At 34.3% G+C, this 25,543-nt stretch overlaps 1 protein-coding gene across 3 annotated transcripts in view; it reads right to left on the bottom strand.

The window, feature by feature from the left end:
• MON2 (MON2 homolog, regulator of endosome-to-Golgi trafficking) overlaps positions 1 to 25,543 on the bottom strand; it is a 121,119-nt gene that overhangs the window by 36,246 nt on the left and 59,330 nt on the right. For all 3 annotated transcript variants that reach the window (XM_004276583.3, XM_012535478.3, XM_049693959.1), the window contains 14 exons: positions 25,323 to 25,404; positions 23,999 to 24,183; positions 23,100 to 23,212; positions 22,651 to 22,755; positions 22,218 to 22,298; positions 22,066 to 22,139; positions 21,884 to 21,974; positions 16,802 to 16,903; positions 15,580 to 15,690; positions 13,919 to 14,094; positions 11,941 to 12,103; positions 7,662 to 7,955; positions 5,425 to 5,623; positions 506 to 1,134 (listed from right to left, as the gene is read on the bottom strand). In XM_004276583.3, coding sequence (XP_004276631.1) covers positions 506 to 1,134; positions 5,425 to 5,623; positions 7,662 to 7,955; positions 11,941 to 12,103; positions 13,919 to 14,094; positions 15,580 to 15,690; positions 16,802 to 16,903; positions 21,884 to 21,974; positions 22,066 to 22,139; positions 22,218 to 22,298; positions 22,651 to 22,755; positions 23,100 to 23,212; positions 23,999 to 24,183; positions 25,323 to 25,404 — 2,405 coding nt within the window. The remainder of the gene's footprint in view (positions 1 to 505; positions 1,135 to 5,424; positions 5,624 to 7,661; positions 7,956 to 11,940; positions 12,104 to 13,918; positions 14,095 to 15,579; positions 15,691 to 16,801; positions 16,904 to 21,883; positions 21,975 to 22,065; positions 22,140 to 22,217; positions 22,299 to 22,650; positions 22,756 to 23,099; positions 23,213 to 23,998; positions 24,184 to 25,322; positions 25,405 to 25,543) is intronic.

The following is a 25,543-nucleotide window of genomic DNA, read 5'->3' as shown; positions in this document are numbered from 1 at the left end:
AAATATATCTTTTTAAAATTTCTGTGAGAAAAATACTTTATAAATTTATTCTTACTTCTTTTTTAAAAAATATAGGCTTCCAACAATTCCAGAGCTAAATTTAAGTACAGATGAAAAAACCAAAATATAATCCTATGGCTTATTAATTTTCTAATTATAGAGATAGTTGTCATTCCAAAAGTATATCCTCTTGTGAAGAGTTACATGAACAAACCAAAAAAAGCTGGTGAACAGAAGCAAGAGAATGCAGGCAGTTTCTTAAAGACTCTCAAAATAAACCTGAAATACCTTTTAAAATATATTAGAAAAATAAAAGTTTTAAAAATAACTGGATATTTACAATCTTTTTTTTTTTGATCTTTACAATCTTGAATTCATCCCAAAGTATACACACACAACAATCTTGATGATCCAGAATTTATCCCAAAAAATATATAGCGAAGTAAAAAAAAGTTCCAGAGAACCATATTCAATATTGCTTAGATAGCCACTAAAATTCTATTACCTTTTGGAGAACATCTAGAGCTGTAAGTACAGCTTCCTGTAAACTTGTCAAAACTGCTTCAGTGTAAGATGGAAGAATGAAAGGGGATGCATCTGAACTTATTGGGACTGAAACGGCACTGTGTAGTATGACTCCCAACTTTTGCAAATCATCCATGTTGAAACCAGTTTTTATGTGTTGGTAAAGAGCTGGAAATATTTGAATTAAAGCTGTAAGAAAAGGCTGGCTGGGAATGAAAGTTAGTTTATCAAAAGTAATAGGAGGCTTAGTGCTTTCAGATCCAACTCTATACCAGGTATTCCATGCAGCCCACCAGAGATTCAAATCTTCAAGCTCATCAGTAACTACGGGTGGCTCAGAGCTGCTATATCTTCCAAGTCTTTCTCCAATGGAATCTGTTCTTACAAATGGCCTGTTCAGGCCAGGGCCTGATATGGACCCTAAAAGGACAGGCACAGGGACATTAACTGCAGGTGGTGTCTCAGGCTTATCTGAGTCTCTGACAGGGGTCACAATCTGTAAAATTTCCTGGAAGCTTTTCAGCGCAGCCAGAGATACTTCATTGTTTTTGCTGAGTGCTGCTGATTGTATATGGTCAAGAAGAACATCCCATGCTCTTGAAAAATCTCCTATATTAGGAAGAGGGAAAAAAAAATTTATCACCATAAAAGAGATCAAATTTTCTCTTACTATTAGACACTTTAAAGTTTATTTGCTTTATTTTTCTGCTTAAATTCCTATAGAACTAGAAAAAATACGCTAAGGTACTAACAATGTGAATTAAAATCATTACAACCCAAAAACCCAGTAAAAAATTTTTGTCAGCTACAGGAACATACAGCATCAAGAAGAGGATAATGAGTATATCAAACAAGGTTTTGGTCTTAAAAATAAAACTCTGTAAATGTATGTATACATGTTTCTATTCTAGTACTTCTGCCTAAGGAGAACAGAATAAAAACTTAAGAGGGTGAAAACAAAAACTTTTCAGTAACATCTTCAGTCTATCCATCTACCTTTATTAATGATTAAGTAAGATGTTCCCATTCTTAAGCATATTGGAAAAGTTATAACAGAATGATACACGTTTTTTTATCTGTCTAAATGTTTAAAATAAACTGTAAATCATACTCCATAAAAATCTTAACTTTACACTTTGGTTTTCATATTTAAATAATTTTACAGTTGTGGAATTTTCTTAAACATTTTTCCCCCATCAGTGAGTTGCCAGGAGAAAATGCACCATAAAGATTAGACTGTCCTTTTACAATGAGTCTAAATTTATTTCTCCCATGTAAAACCGAGTCGACTGATCTACCATCAGCAGAGCATGGGCTGAATGGTAGCTGTTGTTTCCACTAATCAATTCAATCTCTTGCTCTACTCCTGTGACCAACTAAGCACGTTTATAATGAAACTCTCTATGGCCCAGTGTGGTTTGTTCCTATGAAGCCCAGCAAAAAATGATCTTGTTCCTACAGACATCTAGCCCAATGGCTTTGTTAGTAGCATGGATTATTACCCACCTATTTGTATTTAAATAATGCAAAAATCAGAGGAACTGACATTCTGCAAAGGATAACATAAGTAGGCTATGAAATAGAGATAATCGAGGTTTAAAGAATTTCACTTCACAAAAGCTATCAAAGACTAGATGTTTTTTCAAGAAGGGATAAACCCATATATGACTGAGGAAGCATTCAGTTAATTGGAAAGCTGGAACTAAGTCTGGTATAAAACAGTAAGTATTGCTCTGCCTTTACAGGATAAATGATAACACTTGCCCAGTTATATGCCTCTTCCTCTCCATACTTTTTTTTTAAAAAAAATTGAAGTATAATTTACATACAATAAAAAACAGACTTTTCAGTAAACTGTTCAAAGAGTTTAAAAAATTTTTGTCTAAAAACTATCAAAACAACAAAACAAAATACTTCTGCTTGTTGCCATTCCAGTCCAAAAGTCAGATGAAACATTACATTTCCCCACCAGAATGGTGACCAAGTCTCAGATTTAGAATATTCTATGCCATAGTTAGGAAAAAACCCAGCAATTCTTTCATTAATATATTCTATGTCTAGGAAGAAGTCTTCTTTCTAAAAGACTAGGTATAATTATATATTGCACATGGTTATGTTAAAAATATTAACCGCATTATTTAAGAATATTTTAAAAAATTTTTATACAATTTTTAAAGGTTACACTCTATTTACAATTATTACAAAATACTGGCTATATTCCAGTGTTGTAAAATACATCCTTGCAGCCTATCTTATACCCAATAGTTTGCAGCTCCCAGTCCTCCACCCCTGTATTGCCCCACTTGCCCCCTGTCCCCACTGGTAACCACTAGTTTGTTCTCTGTATCTGTGAGTCTGCTTCTTTTTTGTTATATTCACTAGTTTGTTTTATTTTTTAGATTCTACATAGAAGTGATATCATATCAGTATTTGTCTTTCTCTGTCTGACTTACTTCACTTAGCATAATGCCCTGCAAGTCTACCCATGTTGCTGCAAATGGCAAAATTTTCAACTACAAGAAAAAAACTGCAAAAAACCACAAACATGTGGAGGCTAAACAATATGCTACTAAACAGCCAATGGATCACTGAAGAAATCAAAGAGGAAATCAAAAAATACCTAGAGACAAATGAAAATGAAAACACAATGATCCAAAACCTTTGGGACGCCAGCAAAAGCAGTTCTAATAGGAAAGTTTATAGCCATACGAGCTTACTTCAGGAAATAAGAAAAATCTCAAATGAACAACCTAACTTTACACCTAAGGGAACTAGAGAAAAAAGAACAAAACCCAAAGTTAGTAGAAGGAGAGAAATCATAAAGATCAGAGCAGAAATAAATGAAATAGAGACTAAAACAACAATAGAAAAGATCAATGAAACTAAAAGCTGCTTCTTTGAAAAGATAAACCAAATTGACAAACCTTCAGCCAGACTCATCAAGAAAAAAAGGGAGAGGGCCCAAATCAATAAAATCAGAAATGAAAAAGAAGAAGTTACAACTGACACCACAGAAATACAAAGAATCATAAGAGACTTCTATGAACAACTATACACCAATAAAATGGACAACCTAGAAGAAATGGACAAATTCTTTGAAAGAATCTCCCAAGACTGAACCAGGAAGAAACAGAAAATATGAACAATTATTGGTTATGAAATTGAATCAGTAATTTAAAAACTCCAATGAACAAACATCCAGGACCAGATGGCTTCATAGGTGAATTCTACCAAACATTTAGAGAAGAGTTAACACCTATCCTTCTCAAACTACTCAAAAAAAACTGCAGAGGAAGGAACACTTCTGAACCATTCTATGAGCATCACCCTGACACCACCTTATTCTAAAATAATAAAAACCATTTCCTAGTGTTCAAATTATAAAAAATCATCAAAGCTACATGAACTGCATCATGTCTTCATTTTAAAAAATCTAAATCTATTAGTTCTTAGCTTTTAAGATAAAGTAACTATCACAGAGGTATTAAAAACGATGCTTATTTGTCAAAACTCAGCAAACATACAGTTAAGATTGGCACATTTCATTATATGTAAATTTTACATGAAAACAAAAAACTAAGATTTAAAATGTATACGTATGTACATTATATATATATATGTATATGTATATATAAAATAGAGAGAGCCCTAAAGTGTACATGATGAACACCACACAAAAATGCCCAAGAAAAGAGTAAATATGCTTATGCTTTAACGTAATGGGGGGGAAAGCCAACCATAAAATAATAAATTAAAAAAATAATATGTACTTGTTCACAATTATGTACAAAAGTACTTCTGTTCACTTTTCTCAACCACTCCCAGCCCTACCACCAGAATTGAAGGAAGTTATTATAATCTACACCAGAGTTTCTCAATCTCAATACTACTGACATTTTGGGTTGGATAACTCTTCGTTGTAGGGGCTATCCTGTGCATTGTAAGATGTGTAGCAGCATCCCTGGCTGCTACTCCCCCCAGAAGCCAGTAGTGCATGTCCTTCCCCAGTTGTGACAACCAAAACTGTCTCCAGACATTGTCAAATATCCTGTGGGGGGAGGGAGTAGGTTGGGCAAAATTGGCCCTGGTTGCGAGGCATTGATCTACACAACCAAGCTTCCTCACCAGTCTAACAGTATCCTACCATTCTTCTTTGTGGCCATTCCATTCCACACATACCATCTGAAGTGATATTTCTGAACTGCATATCTGATCACACCACATCATGGATTAAAACCTGCCAGTGCTCTTAGAATAAAGTCTTAACTTTTGAACATAACCTACAAAGTGTTCCATGCTCTGGCCTCTCTCTACCTCTACAACCTCATGTGGAATTACACTTTTCTGTGTTCTCTTCATTCCAGACCTTCAAACATGCCGGGGTCCCCACCATCCCCATCTCCTCAATCTTCTCCCATCTCTTTTACACATTCTCTCTGCCTGTAAGGCTCTTCCCAGTTCCTCCTGCCCTTGCCTGATGAACTACTACTCAGATAAAATACTGGTTTCTCAGGGAAGCCTATACATACCTCACTGGCCTGGTCAAATATCTATTATAAGCACACAATCTATTATAAGCTACTTTTTAGCACTGATCATTGTAGCAATTTTGTATTTATTTATGTAATTATAGCTCTTCCCTCATACCCATGATATAGCAAGGACATTGTATCCCTAGAGACTCACCCGCAGTAGGTGCACACTACATACTTTTTCAGTGAAATGAATGAAAACGTGCATGCTCGTGCACACACCACACATAACACAAAGACTGGCAGTTAAGATGGATTCTTCTTGGAAAGTAGCATTGTATATGAACTTTAAAGGATCTCCTGTATTTTCCAAATTTCCTTTAACATTAATTACTTGTATCCTCAGAAAAAAAAAAAGTGTATCTACCTAAAGGTTGCAGTAAATATCTTCTAGTGTTGAAGATTCTTGCTACTCCGGCCAATGTTAAAACCCATGTCTCAGCCCATTGCTTCTCTGCTGTGTCCCTTGAATGATGAATGAGAATATTGCCACCTCCGGACTCAATCTTTTCTTTGTCTGCAGTGGTAGAAGACTCTCGAACTCGGTCCAGTAGATGAAAGAGAACCTAAATATTTATAACAATGCATATAAAAAGTATTGATAACACAGCTTAAGTAACAGCATAGAAAATTAGGCATTGTTACAAAGAATTACACCTGACATTCTGATCAATCCCCATATATTAGACGAAACTGACCAACTGAGGTATCCTTATATTAAGTTTATCCTTAAGGTCATGGAATATGAAAAATTAAAATAAATTGGATAGACTATTGTCTAAGACTTACTGAGCTGAGGTGCCAATGGAGCATCTAGGGGGTAACATACAAGAAGGGAATGAAGCTAAGGAGAGGGATCCAGGCAAATATGTAACTATGAGTGACATCTGGACAGAGGTTACTGCTGAAACTTCAGGACTGGATGAAGGTGCTTGAAAAAAATCAAGCAGGAAGCGGTTGGGATTTGGGGAATGTTTACATTTAAAATGTAGAATCAGAGGAAGTAATAGGAGCCCAAAAAATAAAATAAAAATTGAGTAGAGAAGCACACGCATGCTGTGGAACACAAGCCAAAGGAAGAGAAATTTCAAGGAAAAAATAATCAGCAGTATTAAATGCTACAAAAAATGAGCAGGATAAGGATTGAGCATGGGGCAAGAGACTTGGCAATTAGAAGACTACTTGTAGAGCCTATGAACAATTTGTGTGGTTCTAAAAATATGGTCTCAGAACCATCAGCATCACCCAGGAGCTTCACAGACATGCAAATTCTCAGTCCTTGCGCCAGGGTTTGAAAGAAATCAGAAACTCTAGGGGGTTGGGGACAGTGGCTCAAGCAATTTGTTCTTTATTAAGTCCTCTAGGAGATTCTGTTACATGCTAAGGTTTAAGATACTCTGAAGTAGAATAATCTGGATATCAAATTACAAGGGGGTAAGGGAATGCAGGGGAATTGAGAAAGAAAAAAAGTTATTGAGATTTAGGCAGCAAGATTAACAATGAAGCTGTCTGAAAAGAAAACAAAAATCAGAGAAAATATCAGTTTGTTTTTTAAAACAGTAAAGGACTCTGCAGCATGTTTGTGAACTGAGAAGCCAGGGGATAGAGTTGAAACAGAAGACACAAGAGAGGACTTCCCTGGTGGTCCAGTGGTTAAGACTACTCTTCCAATGCAGGGGGCCCGGGTTAGATCCCTGACATCCCTCATGCCGCGTGGTGCAGCTAGTTAAAAAAAAAAAAAAAACGAAAAAAAAACAGAAGACATAGGAGTGGGGAGCAGGGCTTTTAATTATTTTTATTAGGGAACATATTAATTTTTTAAGAAGACATTCTGGGGTCTTTTTATTAAACTGAAAACACTGTTAAATACAATGAAGGTTTACCATTTTGCCTACCATCAAACTTGCTGATTTCAAAAATTCACAAAAGCAATGGAAGGATTATAAATAGAATTTTATTAAAATGGAACAGATTAAACAAAAAACAGAGAGCTTTTAGCAAAGAGGGGATGCTCACTAACAAGCTGTTGACCCTGTAAGAACATTTTAAAAAGAAGATAAAATTGAAAAATTAAAAAAATGAAACTGCATATTTAATGAACGAACATGGAATTTACAAATTGGAGGTGGTTTTTGTTTGGTGAGCCTGCAAGTAAATTTCACTACTGGTGAAAATTTTCATTTGACTATATTATATTTGAATTATAGGTAGTGGTTTAGCAACTACTAGTTCTATTACCACAGGGGAAAACGAGGAGAAAGGGAAGTGCAAAGGAGATAAAGAGATAAAAAGATGAGGCTTTTAGTATTTAATCTGATCTATGTCAGGTGCAATTAAAAATACGACAAAGCTAACATTTTCTGTTTTGCCAAATGCACAGACGGAAACTCTTCTTTAAAAATTAATAGGAAGAAAAAGAATATAAATGTATAACTGAATCACATTCAGTGAAAGTGAAACTAACACATTTTAAATCAACTAGAGTTCAATAAAAAAACTAAAAATTTAAAAAATTTTTTTTAAATTAATAGGAACAAGTTTAATTGAAAAAGTATATAAGCATGTCTCAATTAAGAACTGATAACTGAAGCTATTTTACAGTACCTTCCAAATAACAGTGTGCCACGTTGAGGGCTGTAATAAAGTTCCATGTGCACCAATTGTCGAAAATAGAGTTTGCCCTGCACTCTTCCTGACAGCAGGACGGGGGTCCACACATAGTTCACCCAATTTTGCATAAAGACACAACCACAAACAATCAAACGGTGGTGCAGGGTGGAACGGCCGATTTAAAACCACTCCTTTTTCTTCTGCCTGCTTTTGCTGTGCTGCTTCTTCGTTATTTAATTCTTTTTCAATAGTTTCTCCTCTTTGGAAAAAATAATCTGAAATATTCCACTAAAAAGCAAAGGAGAAAATATCAATTTATTCATAGATTTTATTTTAAACACATAGATATGCAACACATACTTTTTCAGAATTAAAAAAACAATTATTTCAGAAACTCCTTTTCTAGTAGAATGGATTTAATGAAAATATCTCCTCTTCTGTCAAGTGTCTCTGACTGATTTCAGAATTTGAGGGAGCAATCTTATGCTAACATTAATAATTTGAAAAAATTGGTGCAGTCAATGTGGAAAACAGTATGGAGGTTCCTCAAAAAACTAATAATAGAACTACCATATGATCCAGAAATTCCACTCCTAGATATATATTTGGAAAAAATGAAAACACTAATTTGAAAAGACACATGCACCCCAATGTTCATAGCAGCACTATTTACAATAGCCAGGATATAGAGTTACCTAAGTGCCCATCAACAGATGAATGGATAAAGAAGATGTGGTAGCTAGATAGGTAAATAAATAGATTGTATGTATTATATATATATCTGTCTATATCTCTCTATATATACACGTACACACACACGCACACACACACACACGATGGAATACTACTCAGCCATAAAGAAGAATGAAAATTTGCCTTTTTCAACAACATGGATGAACCTGGAAGGTATTATGCTTAGTGAAATAAGTCAGACAAAGACAGACAAATACTGTATGTTATCATTTATATGCAGAATCTAAGATGAGTCAAACAAATGAATACAACAACAGAGAAAGAGACTCATACAGAACAAACTAGAGGGGAGATGGAAGTGGGAAAGGACAATATAGGAATAGGAGATTAAGAGGTATAAACTACTATGTATAAAATAAACAAGCTACAAGGAAATATTGTAAAGCACAGGGAGTAGAGCCAATATTTTATAATAACTTTAAATGGAGTATAATCATAAAAATTTTTAATCACTATGTTGTATACCTGAAACTAATATAATATTATAAATCAACTATACCTCAATAAATAAAAGAAAAAAGAAAACAAGTTGGTTCTACCTAGAAAGTTGAACATGCACATACATAAAGACCCAGCAATTCCAATGTAGGCTATGTGCCCTCAAAAAATTCCTTGCACTAGTGCAAGAATCTTTATGACAGCATTGCTCATAACTGCAAAGACCAAGAAATAATCCAAATGTTCACCAAAGGTAGACTGCATCATTAAATTGTGGTATAATCATAAAATGAAATACTGCATGATTAAATCACCAGGAGTGAATCTCAAAAATAAATGTTGAGCAAAGAAACAACAGAAGATTAAAGTATGATTCTACTTATTCTGTTTCATAAACAGGCAACTGCAAACAATATATTATTTAAGTGTAAAAGCATAAAGTGATAAAAACTATACAGAAAAACAGGGAAGCAAGTAACAGAAATTTCAGGATACAAATGACTTTGACAGAGGAGACCAGTGCAATCTGAGAGGGGCATATGAAGGGTCTTAAGTAGGGTGATGTGCCATTTCCTGGCTTGGGTGACGGGTACTGAGGTGTCTGGGTGTATCTTTACTTCACAGTAAAAATTAAAAGAAATGAAGGACAATGAAAAAGAAACAAAATGTTTAATATGAAAAATTTCAAGAACATACAGAAAAACAGGGAGAATATATCAATATACTGATATAACCACCACATCTAGATATAACAATTGTTAACATTTTGTCATATTTTCTTCATGCCTATATTTTATAATCTCTACTAGAAAAGGCTTTAAAAAACATAACCATGATACCATTATTAACCTAATAAAATTATTAAACAATCCCTTACTATCATTTAATAATATTTTGTAATTTCATACACAAAAAAAAAAAAAAAAGGGGGTGCTAGGAAAACTGGACAGCTACATGTAAAAGAATGAAGTTAGAACCCTCCCTTACACCATACACAACAATAAACTCAAAATGGATTAGAAACCTAAATGTAAGACCGGACACTATAAAACTCTGAGAAGAAAACATAGGAAGAACACTCTTTGACATAAATCACAGCAAGATCTTTTCTGACCCACCTCCTAGAGTACTGGAAATAAAAATAAACAAATGGGACCTCATGAAACTTAAAAGCTTTTGCACAGCAAAGGAAACTTTTTTTTTTTTTTGCGGTACGCGGGCCTCTCACTGTTGTGGCCTCTCCCATTGCGGAACACAGGCTCCGGATAAACAGGCTCAGCGGCCATGGCTCACGGGCCCAGCTGCTCCGTGGCATGTGGGATCTTCCAGGACCAGGGCACGAACCCGTGTCCCCTGCATCAGCAGGCGGACTCTCAACCACTGCGCCACCAGGGAAGCCCCAAAGGAAACTTTAAACAAGACGAAAAGACAACCCTCAGAATGGAAGAAAATATTTGCAAACGAATCAACGGACAAAGAATTAATCTCCAAAATATATAAACAGCTCATGCAGTTCAACATTTAAAAAACAAACAACCCAATCCAAAAATGGGCAGAGGACCTAAATAGACATTTCACCAAAGAAGACATACAGATGGCCAAAAGGCACAGAAAAAGCTGCTCGGACTTCCCTGGTGGTGCAGTGGTTGAGAATCCGTCTGCCAAGCAGGGGACAAGGGTTCGAGCCCTGGTCCGGGAAGATCTCACATGCCGCAAAGCAACTAAGCCCATGCACCACAACTACTGAGCCTGTACTCTAGAGCCCGCGAGCCACAACTACTGAGCCTGCATGCCACAACTTCTGAAGCTCACGTGCCTAGAGCCCATACTCCGTAACAAGAGAAGCCACCACAATGAGAAGCCCACACACCGCAACAAAAAGTAGCCCCTGCTCTCCGCAACTAGAGAAAGCCCGCGCGCAACGAAGACCCAACGCAGCCATAAATGAATAAATAAACAAATTTAGAAATAAAAAAAAATAAGAAGCATGAAGGCTTAAAAACAAAAAAACAAAAGCTGCTCAACATCACTAATTATTAGAGAAATACAAATCAAAACTACAATGAGGTATCACCTCACACCGGTTGGAATGGGCATCATCAGAAAACCTACAAACAACATATGCTGGGGAGGGTGTGGAGAAAAGGGAACCCTCTTGCACTGTTGGTGGGAATGTAAATTGATACAGCCACTATGGAGAACAGTATGGAGGTTCCTTAAAAAACTAAAAATAGAATTATCATATGACCCAGCAATCCCACCACTGGGCATATACCCTGAGAAAACCATAATTCAAAAAGACACATGCACATCAATGTTCAGTGCAGCACTACCTACAATAGCCAGGTCATGCAAGCAACCTAAATGCCCATTGACAGATGAATGGATAAAGAAGATGTGGTACATGTACACAATGGAATATTACTCAGCCATAAAAAGGAACGAAATTGGGTCATTTGTTCAGATGTGGATGGACCTAGAGACTGTGATACAGAGTGAAGTAAGTCAGAAAGAGAAAAACAAATATCGTATATTAATGCATATATGTGGAATCTAGAAAAAGGGTACAGATGAACCAGTTTGCAAGGCAGAAATAGAGACACAGATGTAGAGAACAAATGTATGGACACCAAGAGGGGGAAAGGGGGTAGTGGTGGTGGTAGGATGAACTGGGAGATTGGGATTGACATATATACACTAATATGTATAAAACAGATAATAAGAACCTGCTGTATAAAAAAATAAATAAAATTAAATTTAAAAAGAAATCAATTACCCTTCACAGCAGAGTCAACTGAACATTTCTCTTGTATGTACTATTATTTGTTTACTAAATTCTCCCATAACAAACCTTACAAAAGCCAAATTTCAGCTCAATATATCAAAATTATTCCAAATACTCTGCTTTTAAATAATTATTTCTTAAATGATATTTTTTAACCCTTCATACAAGGTATAAGTTTGGTACTGAAAAGTCATTTAAATGACTCCTATAGAGTCAAAAGCATAGCATTAGCTTGGCATTCACTCTCAGTTGCAAACAGTGATTTCTAGATTATATAAGGAAGGCAATGATACTTACCAATAAACCTATTGAAGTTAAACTAATATTAAGTTCTTGGTTATGAAGTCCAAAGCTACCTGCAACATCTACAACTATCTGCAGGCAAGTGCAAGGCATTGTTGGTAGAAAATCTGTCACAACCAACTGAAGACACTGGAATGCAGTTCGTATCAAGGATTCTCTGAAAATACAAAAGAAAAGAAATTTATACTCATGTATTTAACAGAAATGCAAGGAAAAATATATACCTTACAATAATTTGAAGTAAAATTTTATTTTAAAATTCGAACAAGAAAATTTTCCCTAACATAGATCACAGAGTACTTCATCATTTACATAAATGTAAAAAAAGATATGCTTACTTAAAAATAATTAACAAATAAAAATAAAGTACTCACAGGAATAAGAAATAAGTAAACTAAAAAAAAAAAGAAACTATGTACTAATGCCATATTATTTCTATTGCATCAATTAGTCAAACAAAACATAGACATTGAATGAAAAAGGGAAATTGGATACAGCTACTTTCTCACCACTGTACCCTCAGTAACTAGCATGGTGCCTAGCACAGGAGAATACACACAATTCACTCACTGAATGAAAATGAGTTCCTTATTCTTTTATAGCTATACTATATTTTATTTAAAATTCTACATCTAGTCTGTAAAAGTAAAGAGTAATTTTGTATTTCAAATGAAGACAATAAGAAGTATATGGTTTTGGAGAAAAATTCTGGTGGTGAAAAAAATAATAAAAACATTAAAACAGCTAACACTTTGAGCATTTACTATATCATATACTTTCTAAGTATTTTACAAGTATTAATTAATTTCATCCTTACAACACACTCTATTTTATAACTGTTCGGATGATCTAGGCTTTGGCTGACATCTTTCCACTTTAATCATCTTGTATTTTATAGTATATAAGGAAATTTGTTATTACAGATAAATAAGAAAAATTAATTTTCCACAGGAGTCTCAAGCATTTCAATCATGTAAAACTCCTAAACTAGTCATCAAAACAAGGTAAGTCCTGCCACAGAATTACAGGCAAATATATCCAAATGTTTGCTAAATCTCGCCACTGCAATGTACTACCTTAAATTAAACAAGTCCATACATTTCCTCCAACTGTGCTCTTCCTTCTGTATTCCCTATTTAGTTAATAATACCACCATCCACTAAGCTGCCTAAGTCACAAATCTTGGAGTCATCCCTGACTCTGTCTGCTATTTCTGCCTTCACCCCAACAGTCAATCTATTAAGTAGCTCAAATCCGTCTCCTATTTCTAGAGAGCGCTGCAGGATTTCCCATTTACCCCTCCATGCTACTGACATAATGAGGTATCTCAAACACATAACAAATCACATCATTCCTCTGCTTAAAATCCTAAAATTCCTCCCAAATGTACTGAGGATAAGTCCAAATAATTTATAAAGGCATATAAGGTCCTTTATAGTTTTGGCTCTGCCCCACTCCACAGGCATATACCCCTCCCACTGGAGTCCTATTCTTTTGTAGCATAACAAACTACTCTGTTACTAGGGCTCTAGGCCTTGTTCCTTTTCCACAGGTTTCTACTTTCAGAGCAGGAACTACTTATCCATGTAATCAGGCTAACTAGCAAGTATAGCATATATAGAGAGGTCAAACACTAAATGCTCATTTACATCTTACCAAATTGTTTACCAAAAGGAAACTCAGCCTTTGGATGTGTTTCAAAGTTTGTTAGATTGATGCATTTTTCTTATTGTTAAGTAAGAACCTTGTATTCATGTATAAATGGCAAAGAAACAGCAATTTTTCCATCCTTCCAAAACAAACGTGAGCCCTAAGAATTCCCTATAGCCACTTGAAGGTAGGGTAAGAAAAACTATTCTAGATCTTAAACTTAAGCAGGAAGGGCATACATAAAAAATTAACCATCATCCCAAGATTTTAGGAGGGATTCCCTTTCCCTAACACTTTTTGGATGTTAATTTTAAACACTTACCCTTGATCATTTCTGATTGCTCCCATAACTCCAAGCACTAACGGCCATCCAGGCCCAAGACTGTCTCCCTGACTCTGCAGAATCTGCAACACACATTCTAATTGCTTGAGTCGGATATCTGGATGGTTAACACTGGACATCTCCTTTAATGGGTTCAGTAAAAGCAACTGCAGCCTCTGAAAAGGACGCAAGAGGCTAATTAGAAAGAGAAGTCCCAGAACACGGAAAGGCTCTGCTATTGCCTTTCAAGTTTAAATTCACCTCCACTCAGACTGCAATGGTAAAGAGAATTCTTTTAGTAAAATAAACATTGAAAAAGATTTCTCTAACAGTAATCATTAGGATTATTTTGTCATCTATGTCTTTTTTTTTAATAAGAGAAAATAAAAATCAATCTTCAAGATGCTACATTTCAGGATAAACAGGGAGTGATCTTATGTTAAAAGGTATTAATTATAGACACATATATAAATGAATCTCACTAAAGGAAATATATCTATATATACACCTAGCTCTATTTGGAGAGAAGAAAACAATTCCCAATTTCTAAAATTACCTTTCATTTACTCTAGTAATGCATACCCCATGTACTGAAATTTAAAAGTCTCAGTACTCCTAAAAATGAACAAGTACAGTAGACAAAGATGACATAAAACCACAAAATTTTTTTACTGTTGCAGAGTGAAAAAAGCACTTTGTTCTATTCTTTTCAGCATTTGAAAGCACTTGCTTCATTTTTAATTTTTTTCTCTCCAAGGATTCATTTATTTGGTTCACTGACTGAACAAACATTTATTAAGCTCTCACCATGTGCCAGGTATTAAGCTGGATGCTGAGGATATATACACAAACAGGGCTTTCGTTATAAAAAACTTAAATTGTAGTAGGAAAAAAATATGAAATCACTAAAATGAAAGCTCTATAAAAATGATCTTCTCTGTCCTGTTCATCATTCTATTCCCAGGCAGCTAAAATACTGCCTGGCATAGCATGCACTCAATATTATTTGTTGAGGAAATTTGTAGACTATAACTACATACAATACAGTGAGATAATAGGGCAATGGGAATGGCTATTAAATGCCTCATTCCTACTCCATCTTCAAATAATAAAACTTTGGTGTACTTTTTAGAAACTGTATAAGATATATGTGAATGATTATGGGAGTCAGGACAAAGGATTCATGACAAAAGTAAACTCTGAAAGTATAAAATAACCTTTAAAAGTATTTAAAAATAAAAATCTATTTTATTGTGCTTTCCTCTTCTGCCACTTGTTTCTCCCAATGTAAGGGTAATGAGTGGGAAAAATAAAAATAGAGACAGGTAAGGACCAAAGGAAAAGAGGCTAATAAAGTATGGCCCCCAAATGAAGCCTTGGCACTGCATGAAGAGGAAAACTTCTAGATCGGGAGACCAATTCTAGGTAATTTATTAACTTAGTTCAGTGTTATTAACAAGAAAAAATTTTAATACAGATAATTCTAAAAATCTAGACATATCAACCTTCTGTAAGAGATCCATGGCCTACAAATAAAATAGAATATTAAGCAACAAGACCCACTTTTAGACTATCATCTATTTGATAAATTAAGAAAAGTTACACATGGGAGAGGATGATCCTACATTAAGTACTTTTAAAAAAGAGGTTTTTTTTTTTACCTGGTTTTGTGAAAGTGGAGGATCATGGTTAAATGTTAATCCTGCTTTAATAAGTGAAGTTAAAGCTTCTGCTCCCCATTCTCTCATTCGAGAGTTTGGATGCTGGCACACCTAAGGGTACACATGTGGAAAAAAATTAATATTTAATTTGTATACTTCAGCTATGCATCACACATCAGTTTGGGAAAAGAAAAATTAAAACATCACATTTTCTATTCTTTCATATGTAAAAAGTTATATCAAATGTGCATCAATAAAGGTTGAAGAATATATGAAAATATCCAAAAGCTTACCTTCTGAATAAGAGGCAAGAGGAAGCAATAGAGAGACAGAAGATAAAAAATGAAACTAAACAAGTCACAGAAAAGAAAGGATTTCATAAAGGTAAATGATGTCATCAGAATAAACAAAAGCAGCAGATACTCAGGTTCCTAATCAGGTCTATCTTCATAATCAAACACTGAGCTAAAATTTGAAAAAACTTTTTTTTTGCCATTTGATGACAATTACATAATGAAGAAATCTGCATATAATCTTTAATAGCTCATAAAAGTAATCCCAATAAAATGGAGGGAAAAAAAGAAAGAAAAGACAAGCACATTTTTTTCCTATTAAGAATAATACCTTTCTCAGATTACTAAAATAATGTGAAACAATCACAGCAACCTAAACCTAAACTGCACATAAACATGTATTCCATAGAAGCAGCTGTTAAGAAGCAGCTAATTCTTCAGATGCACCCCAGTCTGAATACAGGAGAAGAGAAATCCAAATAAAATTCCCTGGCACTATTTATAATTAGTGATACCAAATAGGTTTTTTCCCTTTATAGAAGAGCTACCTCATAATCACAGGAAAGGCTGTAAAGGAGCAGTGTTTAGTATGAAGTCTCAGTGCTAATTGCCTTGAAGTTTCAGAACTAGCTGAAGGTGAGGGGATCAAAAGATTACATAATAAAAGAAAGGGGTCCCAAGCTATCAGCTGAAGGAGACTTCAGAGATTTCATTGATATATCACCCATTTTCAGTCAAAAAAGTCAACCTATTCCTTCACCAAAACAATTACTATAGAACTTTAGTTCCTGATAAAATATACAGACAGAAGTACAAGGAAAAAAATGTTAATGCTGATTTTTCTTATGGTTATCCACAATTATTAATTCACTGTGTATGTCTTTATCCTAAACAAAAAGTAAATATAATAATTAAGAAAAAGAGGTTACCTCAAGTAGATGGCCAGTTAGAGGTCTCCATAGAATTTCTATTCGGTGCATGTTAACTAGACCAGTTTCTAACAATTTGGCAACAGCAAAAAGAGATGGTTCCTAGAGAGAAAACATAATACATTTTTATATTATAAGGAGAATTTGAATATTTCACTTGTAAATAAAACTGAGGATACTGTGAAGAGCATGACTATAATTAATATATGATTAATTAGCAGTAAATAGAACAAAACCTCAGTTATCATAAGACAAGCCTTTCTGCCCACCCTCAAGTATCTAGAATAGCTCCTAATTGGAAAATTTGATTGAGAAGAGAATGCATTAGTGGGGAAAGAGTGAAAATTCAAAAATTATACCAGACACACAGAATGGCTAGTCTTCTGACCAGAAGGAAAGAATTTGCCTATGGACTGAATTGTGACCCCCACCCCCCAAATTCATATGCTGTAACTCTAACCCCCAGTCTGATGGTATATGGAGATAGGGTCTATATAGAGGTAATTCAGGTTAAATGAGATCATAAGGGTGGGGCCCCAACACGATAAGATTAATGTCCTTATAAGAAGAAACACCAAAGAGCTTGTGAGCTCAGGCACACTTCTTTTCCCTTTTCTTCCCCCTTTTCCCTCTCCCTTTCCCTCTCTCACTGCCATGTGAGGACACAGTGAGAAGGCAGCCATCTTTCAATCCAGGAAGAGCGTCCACACCAGAACTGATCATGCTGGCAACCTGATTTTGGACTTCCAGCTTCCAGAACTATGAGAAAATTAATTTTTATAGTTTAAGTTATCCAGTCTACAGTATTTTGTTATGGCAGGCTAAGCTGACTGATATATATTCTTATTAGTGAAGTCTTCAAATGCTCAGGGTTTATGTGTTAATATCAGGAAATATGGAAAAAAAAACCAAAAAGCAGAAAGGAGGCAACAGAGATCAGGGGAAAGAAGCGTGGCGTCAAGAAGAGGCAGAGATAAGCGTTGTCAGTTTAGACACTAACAGAAAAGTTGCAGAGACAGAAGACAAACCCCGTTCCTCAGTCGCTGGCATTTCAACAACAGAAAGGGAGTCAGTGTATCTCATAAGTGGCTAAATTAGAGTACCTGGTCCATGTGTTATAAGAACAGTTTCAGTAAAAAGATCAAAGGGCAACTATCTCTAACCCAATATTAATAGAGGTAGTAAAATATACTTAAATGAAAACTAAGCTAAAACCATGAGAATTTTTTGATGAGTGGCTGTGGTACTTCAAAAGGAGACAATGCATTAGAAAAAACAAAAGGCAACTGAAATTTTAAAAGCAAATTAAGAGGATAATAGTTTTACAATTTTTAAGGAAAAAGATTACATAATTATTCTATACTCAACATTTTTACAGGGCTGATAAAAATCTATTATGGAAATGTGTGATATTATCTTTCTTTCCTAGTAAAAGCCATTGAACCAAGTACCCTGGGGTCTAAGATAAATATAGTCAGGTTGACCATTCCTGCGTGTGCTAATGCTGTAGGTACCCTAAAAATGTTTGTGGTAGAAAAATTCACCATTCTAGAGACAATATGATACAGTAGTTAAGACTGATGTCTATGAACTTTTAACATGTCAGTACTACCACTTAATAGCTATGTAACCTTGAGTAATTCTTTTTATTGAGGTATAACTGATTTATGATATTAGTTTCAGGTATACAACACAGTGATTCAAAATTTTTATAGATTATATTCCATTATAGTTACTACAAAATATTGGCTATATTCCCTGTGCCATACAATATAACCTTGTTGCTTATTTATTTTATATATAACAGTTTGTACCTCTTAATTCCCTTACCCTATTTGCCCCTTCCTCCTTTCCTCTCCTCACTGGTAACTACTAGTTTGCTTTTTTTTTTTTTTTTTTTACTATATTCAGTAGTTTTTTTGGGGGGGTTGTCTTGTTTTGTGGGTTTTTTTGATTCCACATATAAGTGATAACATACAGTATTTGTCTTTCTCTGTCTGATATATTTCACTAAGCATTATACCTTCCAGGTCCATCCATATTGTTGCAAATGGCAAAATTTCATGCTTTTTTAAGGCTACTAAATTTTTTTAATCTATGAAATGGAGATAATAATATACAGAAATGACCTCATGTTAGAAAGTACCTGGCACATAATAAATCCTCATAAATTGCCTAGTATTACCTCCTCCTTTTCCTCCTTCTTCTTATTCTAATGAGGATACACAGAGGAATCACGTAGCATTTAAAAGAATGTATATGTCCAGACCTCATACCCAAAGATTCTTATATTCATGAAGCCTAGAAACTGGCCCTGACTTGTGCATTTTTTAAAAATGCCATACCTGACTTTGATGCACACAAAACTTTGAGCCACAAGTGAAGTGGTTAAGAATGGAGCTCTGGGGCTTCCCTGGTGGCACAGTGGTTAAGAATCCACCTGCCAATGCAGGGGCCACGGGTTCGAGCCCTGGTCCGGGAAGATCCCACGTGGCGCTGAGCAACTAAGCCCGTGCACCACAACTACTGAGCCTGCGAGCCACAACTACTGAGCCCGTGCTCAACAACTACTGAAGCCTGCGCGCCTAGGGCTGGTGCTACGCAACAAGAGACGCCATCGCAGTGAGAAGCCTGCTCACCACAATGAAGAGTAGCCCCCGCTCTCTGAAACTAGAGAAAAAGCCTGCGTGCAGCAACGAAGGCCCAATGCAGCCAAAAATTAAATAAAGAAAATAAATAAATTAAAAAAAAAAAAAGAATGGAGCTCTGGAATGAGACATATGTGGGTTCAAATCCAAGCTCTACCAATTACTAAATAGGTGACCCCAGGCAGGTTATTTAAGCTAGTTTTATATTTCATCTGTAAAAAGGGGTTATTACTACTGAACCTGACAGAGTTGTCTTAAGTGATTAAATAAAAATACGTTAGTACCTGACATACAGTAAACAAAGAATAATAGCTCTTTAATTATTTTTGTTGCTGTGATACTGAGTCTGGTAATATGCCTGCACAAATATCATCAATATTGCCCCCTTCTAAGAAAGAATTTGCAAGCTTTACCATCAGCTACCTCCTCAACACATTAGCACAAATTCCTGAAGTGAGAACCAAAAATGAGATGACTGGTCACTTTAAAGCCACACCTAAAGGACAATGATATATACATTTTAATTCCTAAGCTATATAACTCACTCAGAACAGCTGACATTGATAAACTTTAAAAAAAAGTAAAAAAATACAAACGTTTCTACTTATTTTAACATCTGAACATTTATAAATTTTTATAGAAAGCACAACTGAATAATAAACTGTTTTACACCTCCATAAAAATAATTTTTATAAAGTTCATACTTGAATACTTCTAAAAACTTTTATTTCCATTCCTTATTCACTACATTACTTTACAAAATTAAATCCTAAAATGGAGAGATGTGACCCCATTCTCAGGGAAGTCATCTCTATTCCAGTGTATCCATTTTCTCAACATCTGTTCCCCCCAAGCCTCCCTGAAATATCACAGCTACTCCTACAACTCTATTGAAATTATACTCCTCAAGGTGAACAATAAACTAATAATACTCAAATCTATTTTTTTCTCAATCCTCATTGATCCCGACTTCATGTAACATTTTTCTCTTTTGACTTCCATGAACCTGCCCTTTCATACACATATATCTCCTACTGTTCCTTGAATATTCAGCTCCAATCACAAATTTAATTTATCTTGATTAGTTTTAATTCATTTTAGTAAAAATATGTACTAAAAAATCTTATGTAACAAGTCAATAAGGATTCAGAAAATAAGTCTCATATCACTTAATATCTATACCATTTATTTAGACTCTCTTACCACCTTAACTGCCACTTATCCATGGGCCAAGTGGTTTACATGCTCTTTGAAAGTAGAAATCTTACATTTCCTTTATATTTTCTAGCAGAGTGTCATGTACATAGTAAACGTACTGTACTTGTTGAGTGAATACATAAATTCTCAAGCCATTACCATATAAACTTGCTCAGATTTCATTAAGGTACTCTATTAAAAATATTATACTTTTGTGTTAAGAATTAATCTTAAGGATGTAGGATTATTGAAGGTATCAAGAATTTGATTACTTCACTGTGTTTCATATTATCCTTGCCTTGATTTGGAGTAAACTATAATATATATTTTCAAATACCTGCATGTTTATGTAATTCTCTACGTGCTTTAATATACAAAACTTTGTCCCAATAAGATCTTATTGGCTAATCTTTAAATGAATTACATGAGCCAAGATGACAAGCCACAGTACCCAGAATTATAATTAAGGACTAGGCAGACAACATAATTTTGGATCCTACAGTTGGATATTAAATAAACCATAAGCTGAATTCTCTGCTTTTCTAATTATTTTCTGGGTTTCTTCATTTATTTGTAAATGGTCCAAGTACTATATTTATTCATTTTAAAATGTAGAAAGTATTTTATTTTAAATAATTTCTAAGGTATAAATAAACCCAAATATTCCCATGCTTTTCCAAGTTTAACAGAAAATGATATTTTGAGTATAGAAAGAAACGTTCTCAAAAGTACTGTTCTATTCATTTAGTCAACAAACAAAGCAAAAGTTTAATTTTCAAGGTAGGGAGAATCATTACCTTCAGAAAGAAATGATTAACACCTTATTTTCCAGCCCAACGAAGGCAAGAGAAATTGAGACATATATTCCTTGATTTAAAACTTGTACTGCTCCAATCATAAGTTGTAGTCATGAGGATTATTGTAACATTTTGTGGAACACATTTATAAATGTGGTGTTGAATTATTCTTTATAGAAATATTTTAAAAAATATTCAGTACATGAGAGAAATGGACACAATTTAAAATCATAATACATATTGGCACATACCATAAGCCAAAAAATGTCCTCTTCACTCCCCCTTCAACAAATAACAACCATAAATATAAAAACCCAACAGAACAGGGCTAGCCTACAAGGTATTAGTCCCACTTGTAAAACGCTAAGATCATAATGAATATACACCTTATTAAACAAAATAATACACCATATTTAACACAGAAAGGTAGAATATCACACCTTATTATTTCCATAGGCCATATCCATTGCTTCTAGGGATAAGGAACAAAGTGCATTTATTAAATGATGCAATGATACGTCATCAAGATACCTAAAAAAAAAAAAATGATGAAATAAGACATTCTGATCTAAAATATACAGCTAACAATAATGTTTGTATCAATTAAAAAACTGACTCTTACTGTGAGCTTTCAAACAATCTTGAAAGTATGTTGGAAATCACTGGCAAATCTGTCATCACTGCTGTTGTTAGAACCTAAGAGGAGAATAAAATTAAATGTAACATATAAACATTTTGCAAAGTACTAATTGAGTAAGAATGACTAGAGCTTACTGTACTGGGTCCTTCTACAGCTCTCCCAGGTTTCAAGGCACCACCACTACTAGGCTTTAATCCCAGAATCCATACTAGATGCTGTAAAAAAAAAAAAAAAATCAAAACAAAGAAATTTATAAACCTACAAAAATTCCAGTAACTAAAACTAAAATCAGTAGTAGGTATCTAATAACTAAATATAAATTAGTAATTGATATTCATACAAAAAACTTATTCCACCAAGCACAGGCAGTAGAACAGGCCATTATAAGAAACATCCCATTGCTTTGTACAATATGAGCCATGTCTTTTTTCTTTTTCTGACTTCTCCTTTTTCATACTTACTGTCTATTCAGGCCTGCCCAAAGGACCGATAGGCACTGGTGAGTTTAACTGTTAGCATTTAGATATAAAAACAACATTGGCCTCTGACCCAGAGGCTACAACATACCTGTAGAGTTGCCAAGACAAGTTGCCATGATGTTCCAAGAACAGCCCCATGGCAGTGTGCCAAGTTAAGTAAAGTCCTCATACACTGGATATTTTTGGAAGTTAGCTATATTAAAAAAGGATATATTTGTAAGAACTGTTATGCATTCTTGAAAATTATAAGCTTATAAAGAAGTATTAACGTATTCAAATTTTTTTACTAAAAAACAAAAATATTAAGAAAATAGGCTTGGATGGTTTTGTACAGAACAAATTCATTTGCTTAGAAGTTGTGTTATCATAGTTGGTTATAATAATGTCACTCCATATTTATCTAGTTTTTCTAAAAGTATCATTCAGATAAAAGTAAGTATAATGATGAATTTTGAGAAACATTAAAAAAGGTATGAAAGATTTCCTTGATAGTTAATTAGTATTAATTGGTTACCAAGAAAAGAAAAAGTACTTTACCATTACTGTCCCTTGAGGCTGGACTGCTAGCGGTTGACCCACTGCCACAACTTGCTGGTGAGATTCACTTGATGGACTGATCATCATAACACTTTGGCCCTGAATGGAATATGCTAGAACACAAAGGAAAACCTAAATAATTAAAATATACTTTTCACGTTGTACTCAAAGTAATGTTATATTTTAAAACATTAATTTGATTAAAATAAGTTCAACTATGACATTTATTTAGTTACCTATTATCTATATGCAAACATTTTGAAAACTAAGGAGGTGAAAAAACAAAGACAAGTTAGGCAAATATTAAGTAATTTTATATATAACTTTAACAAATTATAAAACTTTGGTAGATTGCTTCACAAGCAAAATAGAATTTAGGACACTTACTATTTTAAACATGTATTCCCAGTAAACTTTTCTACTTAAAGTTGAAGAGAGACCAATACTCACATTTTCAGTTTGAAAACTGAGCATCACACTGAAATTTTTTTATATGACATGTAACACGTAACAAAGTAATCAACAAGAAAAAAAATTTTTTTGAATGTCAACTTAATCTAAGTGGTGGCAAACATTACTGTTCTACTAGTTCCATTAAAAACAAAACAAACTAACCACTCCCATTTCAACAGTATGCTAGAGTTTACAAAGGACTTCTAGATTTATCTTCTTTTATCCTCATAATCACTGTTTAAAATTGGTATTATTCTGCCCTACTCCCACCTCCACTGTTTTAAAAAGATGGAAGAAATTGAGGCTCAGGGACATTAACTTCCCATAGAGGTCAGAGACTCAGTGAGTGGAAAAGCAGAGGCTTGGACTCAGAATTTCTATAATCTCTTCCCTATGCCATGTCACCCCGATAGATGAAGAGAACTCAGAGGAAGCTGAAATCTTACATTTGTTGGAAAGTGTGGCTGCAGTGGTGGTATTCAATACAGTAAGAGCATAATGGGGAGGCAGGGAACCTTTGCATATTGCAGTTATAAAGGCATCTCTTGAAGTTACAAGGCCCAGTCTTCCACAAAGAGCAGCCATAGTCAGTTCAGCTTTTAAAATATTCTCAGTGGCAGCTTCATCTGTGCTGAAAAGAAAAAGTATTTTATTTAGTATGATTAATTTCTTTTAAATTATGCTGCCAAACATGATGTGGAATTAGGCAGTCAGTAAAGTTTTAAGAAAATCTATTTAAAACATTGTCAAAATCAGTCTACTTAAGAAGAACTTTTAACTAATAAACATCTGAAAATTTGAACTGGTTAAAAGCAATTTATGACACATATATTCATTAATGAAGAAAATGGTCAAGAACTCAAAGATATAACTTAAAAATATCAAGTATTTTAAAATCAGTAAATTCTATAATTCTAAAGAAAAACATAAAAAAATTGAATAATATAATCATCATCATTGTAAAAGTAGTAGTAAAGCTTAAAATGAAAAAGGCATTCTGTGGATAAAGAAGATGTGGCATATATATACAATGGAATATTACTCAGCCATAAAAAGAAACAAAATTGAGTTATTTGTAGCAAGGTGGATGGACCTAGAGTCTGTCATACAGAGTGAAGTAAGTCAAAAAGAGAAAAACAAATACCGTATGCTAACACATATATATGGAATCTAAAAAAAAAAGAAAAAAGATTCTGATGAACCTAGGGGCAGGGCAGGAATAAAGACACAGATGTAGAGAATGGACTTGAGGACATGGGGAGGGGGAAGGGTAAGCTGGGACTAAGTGAGAGAGTGGCACTGACATATATATACTACCAAATGTAAAATAGATAGCTAGTGGGAAGCAGCCACATAGCATAGCACAGGGAGATCAACTCGGTGCTTTGAGTCCACCTAGAGGGGTGGGATAGGGAGGGGGGAAGGGAGATGCAAGAGGGAGGAGATATGGGGATATATGTATATTGATTCACTTTGTTATACAGCAGATACTAACACACTATTGTAAAGCAATTATACTCCAATAAAGATGTTAAAAAAAAAAGAAAAGAAAAGAAAAAGGCATTCTATTATTTTAGGATTGTATTTTCCATTATAACATGTGACAATAGGATGGGGGAAGAGGATGGCAGAAAAATAATAACATTCCACGAACATAAAAACTAGTATTAGGAAATAATTCTCAGGATAAATTTAAGGAAACCATTTTAATGGTTTGTTGTTTTCTTTATAACTGCCACATGCAATATAAAACTTACAAAGACTTAATACCTGGCATCAAGAAGGAGTGAGAGTGCAGCAAGCAGACCACACCAGCAGGCATTCACCATTTCTTCCCAAACAGCTCTACTAACTTAAAGGAAAAACAAACAATATTTAATGATAATTATAGATGTCACAGCACTTGACAATGTCAAACTCTATAATCCCCCTTATCACTTGGTAATATAGCAAATATTCCAAAAACAACTCAATTATTAAATAATAAAGCT

The sequence above is a fragment of the Orcinus orca genome, chromosome 11 (genome assembly GCF_937001465.1).
Source record: "Orcinus orca chromosome 11, mOrcOrc1.1, whole genome shotgun sequence".
NCBI lineage: Eukaryota > Metazoa > Chordata > Mammalia > Artiodactyla > Delphinidae > Orcinus > Orcinus orca.
The sequence above is the reverse complement of the archived record's forward strand: the minus strand, read 5'-3'. Positions and strand labels throughout refer to the sequence as shown.